The sequence below is a fragment of the Quercus robur genome, chromosome 5 (genome assembly GCF_932294415.1).
Source record: "Quercus robur chromosome 5, dhQueRobu3.1, whole genome shotgun sequence".
Taxonomy (NCBI): Eukaryota; Viridiplantae; Streptophyta; class Magnoliopsida; order Fagales; family Fagaceae; genus Quercus; species Quercus robur.
This window is the reverse complement of record NC_065538.1, coordinates 33,791,832-33,800,473: the sequence shown is the minus strand read 5'-3', so window position 1 is coordinate 33,800,473 and position 8,642 is coordinate 33,791,832. Positions and strand designations below refer to the sequence as shown.

The following is an 8,642-nucleotide window of genomic DNA, read 5'->3' as shown; positions in this document are numbered from 1 at the left end:
CAAAAACCATTATATTGAAAGATCACACGATCTGATAGGGCTAAAAACTTAATTTGCGTATACAGATCAATGCAGTGGGGTTCCTTTGCATGCTACAGTACTCTCTCTTCTTTTTTCCCTCCTCCTCTCTTATGGGGGCTTCTACATATTATATAGGCATTTTCTTATCATCTGGGTTTTACACTTGTCGATCATCCAAACCTCCACTTGAGCATCTATCCCATCAGACACCTCTTTTAGTTCTTTGTGAGTTGCGGTAGTCAAGGTAGCATTGTTTAGAGGTCTTCTCCACATTAATGCGGCCAGGAAAGTAGTTGTAGTGCATTCAATGTGGTGGTGACAGCTTTTGCTTAGATATTTTATGTTTTCTTCCTTTTCATGTATTTAGGGGATGGGCTTTAGTGGATTGGATTTCCTTTCGCTCCAGATTTTCAGTGTCCGAGGAGAAATTCCTCCTCGGACCTGTTTTCTTTGTTTCCAATGATATGTTTAACATGGATTGCTTAAGCCATGTTAACTCCTCGGATGAGTTGGTGTCCTCGGACGGGTCCAAGGCCCAACCTGTTACTTTGGGCCGTAGTCCCCACATATATATATTCTAAACGAAATCTCTTTTATGATAAATTTTGATATTTAATTTAATAGTATACGTCAGATTCTAAAGAAACTTAACCAAATAAAAAAGTTATACTCTTAGAGAAAAAAAAAAAAAAAAATCTCAAAGTGTTATCAAGCTACGAATGAAACATAAAAAAGAAATGAAAAATATGACCAACATCCAGGTGTTGGAACAGCAACAAGGTTTTTTTTTTTTTTTTTTCCTATATTTTTTAATTATTTAAAGTTACAAAAAGACTAAAGTATTCTTTAAGCCCATAAAAATTGTGGTTATATTTAAAATTTCTATTAAGGCCCTTTATGTTTGATATTGTTTTCATATTGATTTGCCATGCATTTCCTCTAGTAATCTGATCATTAACTGTTTGGATGGAAGAATGGAAAAGTGGTAGAGTAGAAAATGGAGAGAATTTGAAAAAGTAGAAGGATAGAAGAGATTTTAGATTCTCTCTTTAGTATTTGATTGAAAAGAGTGGAAAAGTGGGGAGATGAATTTTTTTTTTTTTGATTGAAAAAAAAGAAGAAGAAGAAAGAGTAGAAAATAGAGTTGGTATAAATTTACTTATATGTCCTTATTAAAAAATAATGCCCAATTAAAAAAAAAAAAAAAGGCAAACAACCAACCAAAAAAAAAAGGCAACCACACAAGTTTATTAAAAAAGAAAATTCATGCCCAGTATAAAAGAAAAAAAAACAGTTAGATTAAATCCCACAAAAAAAAAGAAAAAAAAGAAAAATGGGAAGTAGTGTGCGAATGAGTGTGTCGCCCTCAGGACGAAGTTAAAAAAAAGAAAGAAAAAAGAAAAAAGAAAAAAAAAACGTCCAGTTAATACAAAAAAAGAAGAGAAGTAGTGCTAGTGTGTATGTTATATTACGCTCAAAAAAATGCATATTGTATCACGCTTAGAAAAACCAAAGAAGAAATGCATATTGTATCACACACAAAAAAACCAAAGTAGTGAATCAAGAAGAAGAAGTAGTGAATCACGTCTGGCGAGTAGGGAAGAAGAAGTAGAAGCAGTGAATCACGTCTAGCGAGTAGGGAAAAAAATAAGAAAGAAATAATCAAAATATGAGAGGAGGGATAGTTCAGTCATTTGACAATAACAACTCTTTTCCTTTTTATTTTTTTCTCAAATGGAAGAGATAGCATTTTAGTAGGTCAAGGACAAAATCACCTAGATCCTACCAATTTTCTCTCCTTAAAATCCAACCAACCAAACACACTTAAAAAAACATTTTCTCACCCATTTAATATTAGCTATCATTTGATTAATAAAACATAAATAGTCGAAATAAAAATTTTAAAATCCAAAGGACCAAAATAAAAGAGAAGTATTATGTTCATGATATTTTCACAATAAATTCTAAGTAGTAAGTTATTATTAGTTATGAGTCTCATTACATGCATTTTGAGGGTTTTTTTTTTTTTTTTTAGTGTCATAAATTTTCATTCATTTTAATTTAAAGTTTACACATTTTTTCATTAATATTACACATTTAGAATATATAAGTGGATAAAGTAATTTGAAAAACAACATGATAGTGACCCTATTTTTTAGATAATGTTTTAGTGGGAGTTAGAGTTGTATTTTTACAGGTGTCATTTAGTTTTATCTCTACTTAAACATAGGGGCATAGAGACCTTAAAAAAAAAAAAGAGGATTTCAAATAAGAAAAATCCCTTAAATACTAGTATAAAATAATATGAATTTTTCATTGAAATTATTTTTTACTTATTAATAATAACCCATGAAAGCTTATTAGTTAAAATTTATTATAAACGTATGGTACAAATATTGTAAATATGAACTTTCTCAAATTAAAATATTCCAAACTATAGACAAAGAGCGATGCTAACTAAAAAAAAATCGACAACAATTAAGTTAACAATTACTAGTTCTGAAATTTGTTATAAAATTTTGTGCGCAATAATATAGACTTTCTGTTAGACAAAACTCACAAAAGTGTACTTTCCTCCTACGAAACCTACAGTTAATGTAAAAAAAAATTCCAGACCCAATTGCCAGTTGCCACAGCTAATAGTAACTGCCACACAATTCATGACTCTCATACATAATACATTACATCATCAACCCACCTTCAAACAAGGCGCGTTATGCCCCAATCACTTTAAAAATTGGGAAACCAAAAAAACACACACCCATAGAAATAGGGGAATAGTCTGTGCCACGTGTACATTAGTGGGTCCAGATACGGCAAAAGAAGAAAAATAAAAATAAAAATATCCACAAAAAAAAAAAAAAAAAAAATACAGGATTGTCATGTCAACACCATACCACACCATACCTCACACAACAAAACCCACATATAAAAGCCTCCCTCTCTCTCTTTCTCTCCCCATTATTTAACACATACACACGCTATACAACACCACCAACTAGATTTTCATTTTTCTTCTTTTTTTTCTCTCCCTGAAACGACGTCGTAGTGAGAATATGAGCGACGACGAGTGGGTTAAGGAGGCCATGACCGACGACACGGTGGTGGTGGATTTGCTGTTAAGGCTCTTCCAAGCTCAGCCTCCTCTGCCGAAGCCTGTTCAGGCTGTTCTCCGCCTCGGCTGGACTGTACGCCAGCGTCGTTCCAAGTCGGCGCCCAGACACGGTGACTCCACCACCACGAAGAAGAAGAAGGCCGAGCCTGCGCGAGCTAGTCCTACCACGCCGCTGTCATGGAGCGGCGCCACCTCTGCCAGCGGCGGCGCTCTCGATGGCTTTGAGGAGTCAAGCCGTCTTTCCAAACCGACTGAAAGCTCGAGATCTAAGGTTTGTTGCTCTGATTTTTTCCCATTTTTGTTCTGACTCAGTGAGTTCGTGTGAGCGCGGTTACGACTAGTGACTCCGTTTGGATATCGTTTTGTTTAACGCTTTTTTTTTTGTTGACGGAAATGCCCCTGTGGAAGTCGGATATTTACCTTTATTGGTTTTAGGAAGAGTCAGGGGTGAGTGATGGAACCTGGCAAAGGCATCATCACCATCTGTCAGATTTTTTTTTTTTTTTTTTTTTTTTTCACCTTCTTTTTGCTTTTATTTTCTTTGTCAATTTACACTTATACCCCTCTTTGCATGGGGACGCGTCGTGATTTCCGGGGCTAGTTCCGTCATTTCATTCGCCACCGGATCGGAAATTCAGAATGTTCGCCGTCCGACCTCGTTTCCTTTCTTCTATTTTTTTCTTCTTATTTTTTACATCCCGTTGACCAAACTGCCCTCGACTTTTCGCTTTTTTATTTTTATTTTCCCATTTATTTTGAAAAATATTTTTAACAATTCTTTCAGAGAAAATTGGTGACTTTCATTCAACGCATGAAGATGGAGGAGTCATGAGGCGGGCCTGATTGACTCACTCTTCACATTTTTTATTTTTAAAATTAATTTTCTTTCACACTTTTTGTCTCCGTGTCATGCTCCACCTTTTGTCAAAATTACCAAAACACCGTTCCACTTAAGGGCACTCTCGTCATTCCATAAGTTAAGTTCCTTGTCGGAGTCCATACTCAAATTCAATTCGCCCGTAAAAATTTCCTTTTCCAAACCAGAGTCAAAATTGGGAAGGGCATTTTGGTAAATAAAGGGGGGAATATGTCATTTTATTATTGTTATGTAAATCTGGTTAGCTTTATTATTATGGGTGGCGTGTCATCGTGGCAAATAGGGTCTGCGTATAGTTTGGTGGGTAGTGTTGGTAGTGGTTTATGCACTTTATAATGTTGGCTGCATTTGCCATGCTATGGTATGGGGAAAAATGATTCCATGTTGGTCGCCGCACTTTTCCTTTTCCTGTGGGCGCACTGTAAAAATCAAATCATAAACCCCACCTCCCTTACCCTAAAACTCAACCCCTATATACCAAACGTCGTCGTTTTCTCGCTTTTCACACGTGGTCTTTTGTATTTGTATTTAAGACAAAATGTCTGCATGTCAGTAACCCAATGTCTGCGTGACAGCTTGGTCGCAACGCCAACCTTTGGCTCCTCTGATTCGAATAGTAAAGAAATACTAGTATATATGTAGCAGTCAATAATGCAATGACAAAATCCAAACTGCAAAGTCTTTTGCAATTTCCTTTCGATCGAATCGAAAAGTGGAAAGTTCTCTTTGATTGGGTCGTGGTTCCTTAGAATGACAGCCTGTTACGCAGGCTTCTTTGCTTTTTCTTTACTGGGGTCCACTACTAAAGGTCGATTTTCATATTAGGTCAAAATTTAATATTGCACTTTGCACGTATTTTTTTGTGTACTAACTCTTGAAAAAGTATACCTCATTTTAAAGATTGTTTTTATTATATATATTTTTTAAACAATTCCATCTTCACAGTAAGCTAAATAATAGAGGATAAGAATTTGTTTTTCAACTCATTTAAGTCTACTATCAAACATAAAAAAAAAAAAAAAATTATAATTTTTTTTTTTAAAATAATTTGTTTTCTAGAAAATATTATTGTCCATACAAACATTACTTTGGTGGAAAAACATTATGAAAGGCGAAGTATTTGGTTTGGGAAGAGGGTCACATTTGGGTGCGGTGTGGGTGTAGTTGGACACGTTTAGAAAAGGTCAAAGTGTGAAATTTTTTTTTTTTGGTTAAAAAAGTGTGAATTAATACACGTGTAATTAATGTAACGCGTATGGGGGGGTCACGAGAGCAAGTCATGTCACGTGATATTTCTTTTAATTCTGACGTGTAGAGAAACTATAGGTTGTAAACCATGCGGTGACGTGGACCACGCAGAGGAGAATTCCACACAGATTTTTAATATTTTTTTTATATATATTCCTTCGAGTAAACCAAGATGGTACAGTGGGAATGGGTGTCCCATATAATGGTTGCTTTTGAATGGGCAGCGAATCAAAAGAAAGTAACAAAAGGAAAGAAGTCCTGCTTAATTTGGTACTCCAAACAGAAGAAAATGTAGTGGAAGGTTCATGACAATTTGGTGGATCTTTGACTTTTTTGTTTAGCCTGAAATGATAGTAAGATACTCTTTAGGATTTTGCAATTGCATGTACAAGACAAGGACCAAGAAAGACACTTTCACATATACAAAAACTGAACCATCTTCATCTTGTGATGCATATATAAGATGCCAAATTTTGATCCTTGAGTTTGTTGGATGTGAATATTTTTATAATTTGTTACCATTAATGTTATTTTTCAGTTATTATTGACTGATAAATGATTAACTCTTAATTATTCTGTCCTATTTCAGGTAGCTGTTAATGGCGAAACGAACTCCAACAAGAGGTCAAGAAAGAGAAAGGTAATTCTAAACTTTTGTGATTGTGAACCCATTAGTGAAGATTTTAATGGAGCAATTCTAGGCGCCAATGTTTGTAATTATGACATTGTGCATGAATTAGTAATTACAACAAAATTTTGAAAGATAGGTGTGATGCATTGAATGTTGATTAATGATCTTCTACAATTCAGTGGTCACAGCCAGTCTTGTCTTTTTAATTGTTTAGTTGTACATTTTTTTGTGCAATATCAGGTGGATGTTACTTTCCAATCTTTCTGTCCAAACTTAAAGGAGCTCTCTCATTCATCATCCAATGTTGTTGATTCTATTTGAACAAATTGCCTTAACTTTGCATTAGTCCTTTGTTTATCTAGCTTTTGGCGATGAGTAAAATAAAAAGTTGTATTCGTATCCCTTATATTTTTCTTCTTTTTGGGCAGTCGCTAGCTGAACTTAGAGAGGAGGAAAGTTTGCTATTGACGGAAAGGATAAATTTGAAAAATGTATGTTTCTTTGACATCTTTTCCTGGGATATCTTCTTGTTTCTCCTATGTTGTTTCCTTAATCTAAATATGTCTTATTGGAGATACCTAAATACTGAAATATTAATAATTTACTAATTCATTGAGCAGGAACTGGCAGCTTTGCGTCTCAGTCTTGAGAAACAGAGAGCTACAAATGACAGTTTGAAGAGAATTAAGGTTAGTTTGCCTCTCTAATCAATTTCTTTGTCTATTCACTTTTTCCTTTGCCACCCCCCTTGTGTTTGTGTAAATCTTTTATCAAATCCAGCGTACTTGTATTAAGCCATGCTGGTTAGCAATGAATCGGTTTGCTCATAGTAAATTAATCTATGTTCTTTTAGATTATTCTAGGCTTCCTTTACATCCTTGGGACCTTGACTACAATGTGGTAGTAACTGGTACTAGACATCAAAAACATTTGTTGGTGATGTGAAGTTTGTTATAAGCAAAAATAAGGTTGCGTGCATTATCTTCTGCTGATCTCAATCTGTTTCCAATAACCTGCTGATTCTAGTATGACAAGCTTTACTGGTGTAGTTATTTTTATGTATGCAAGGAGTACAGACCAAGTTGGCTGGTTTGAAATCTTAAAAACTATTTTTACATCATTAAGCTCATTACATTTTGCTTGCACTTGTACTGGGTTTCAGCAGTACAAGATTAGCCTACCAGGTGTGTGCGTGTGTTTTCCCCTGAAAATTAATACTTTTCACTAACTGCTTACTCAATTAATTTCCACTTTGCACATTAGTGAATAAATTATTATGCATCTTTGAAATAGAATTTGGGGAAACATTTCACCATATTAATGCTATGTTGTTGTTGCCTACGATATATTTTACACTGGCTTTTTAATTTTATTTTATTAAGAAATTATGCAAAATAATCTGCACATTTGTGGGCCACATTGTCTGGGTGAATTGTTGCTTCAACTAGGAATGATCACCTGCATGGAACTGCTTGTTATTTTGCTTTCAAAATTAGAACTCCATTCTATCATTGGTGGTTCCACATTACATTAGCCTGAAACTGCAATGTGGCCAAAAGGGAGAGTGACCAGCTTAAATAAATGATGTCATTTAATAACAGTATGTGACATTAAATGAGACAACATAAAAGCTAGTGCTTTTATATAGTTAAGATGCTTTGCTGAATCTAAATATATCTATATTTTGTTTCAGCATGATCTGCAGTCACAGCAGAACGAAAAAACAACAACTGCTAGTGCTATGGCATCTGTGGCAGCCATCTCTGATCGACCCCAGAAAATTGAAGAAGTTTGTGATCCTGCTGCTTCAATCTTTCCAACAGGTGTTGCATGCAATGATGTTGATACTGTACCACATCCAGGTCAATCAAAAATAGAGGAGGTCAAGGAGTCTGAAACGTCCTTCGTGTTACCTGATCTAAATCTTCCTTTTGACGATGACTCCAGAATGAGCTGAGAAGAACCAGATGTCACTGTCGATATTCTGTTTTCCTAATTAAGCGGGATCAAGATCATTAACTTCATTTATGCTTAATAAGTAATTGAAGCAGTCTAACCATGTTTTAGGTTGAGTTATCATAATTGTAAGTAAAAAAAAAAAACCATTTACCTTCACCGCTTCTTGACATGAAGGTGCGGATTTGTCATTTTATACATGGAAGGTACCGAGGGTAGTGTAGAGATCCTAACCCATTAGTTACAGTTACCTTCTTTCTTCGCGGTTTCTACAATAGTCCAAAATTCTTTTGGGGCCAACCCTCAATTCCTTCTGTTTCCTCTCTTAGGAAATATTTACCGATAAGGTGTAACTATTCTATAGACAATTAAATGTTTGTTTTCTTTTAGTAGAACAATTTGAATCTAGTTTGAAAGTATTTTTCTTGTTCTCTATATTATTACAAGATGAACGGCCTCTATTTTTTCATTTGTGTGAAGAACTTCGAAATGCTTCCATGGGCTCTGTGGTCTGGTAATATTTTTGGCACTCCACCTAAGGGTCGGTCCACCACTGCAAAATGCAGAAATTTCTCAAAATGGCAGATTACTCAGTAATAATAATAGTATCATGTTGTTACTAAGAACAATAATTGATAAATAAATTAAATTTCATAATCTTCAAAATATGATTTAAATAATATCATTTCATGGAAACTACTAATTAGACTTCACCACAAAATGGAAATAAAATTATGATAAATTCATAAATGTTTTTAGGTGGCGTAGTTAAGACATGGACCAGGTCTACTCTT

General features: G+C 34.7%; 1 protein-coding gene across 2 annotated transcripts; it reads left to right on the top strand.

The window, feature by feature from the left end:
- The first annotated feature begins 2,946 nt into the window (after positions 1 to 2,946).
- Positions 2,947 to 8,267, top strand: LOC126725822 (uncharacterized). Of its 2 annotated transcripts, none has more exons than XM_050430793.1 (5): positions 2,947 to 3,407; positions 5,851 to 5,901; positions 6,321 to 6,383; positions 6,513 to 6,581; positions 7,586 to 8,267. In XM_050430793.1, the coding sequence occupies exons 1-5, from the start codon at positions 3,078 to 3,080 to the stop codon at positions 7,847 to 7,849; spliced, it is 777 nt and encodes a 258-aa protein (XP_050286750.1). In that variant the 5' UTR covers positions 2,947 to 3,077; the 3' UTR covers positions 7,850 to 8,267. The 2 variants fall into 2 exon arrangements, with proteins under 2 accessions (XP_050286750.1, XP_050286751.1); XM_050430794.1 differs by lacking the exon at positions 2,947 to 3,407 and adding an exon at positions 5,361 to 5,614.
- The last annotated feature ends 375 nt before the right edge of the window (positions 8,268 to 8,642 follow it).

Excerpts from the sequence above, each read along its gene's own strand:
- LOC126725822 (XM_050430793.1), top strand. The coding sequence starts at position 3,078 with ATGAGCGACGACGAGTGGGTTAAGGAGGCCATGACCGACGACACGGTG. Across the intron at positions 3,408-5,850 it reads CTGAAAGCTCGAGATCTAAG|GTAGCTGTTAATGGCGAAAC; the intron begins GTTTGTTGCTCT and ends GTCCTATTTCAG. Across the intron at positions 6,582-7,585 it reads ACAGTTTGAAGAGAATTAAG|CATGATCTGCAGTCACAGCA; the intron begins GTTAGTTTGCCT and ends ATTTTGTTTCAG.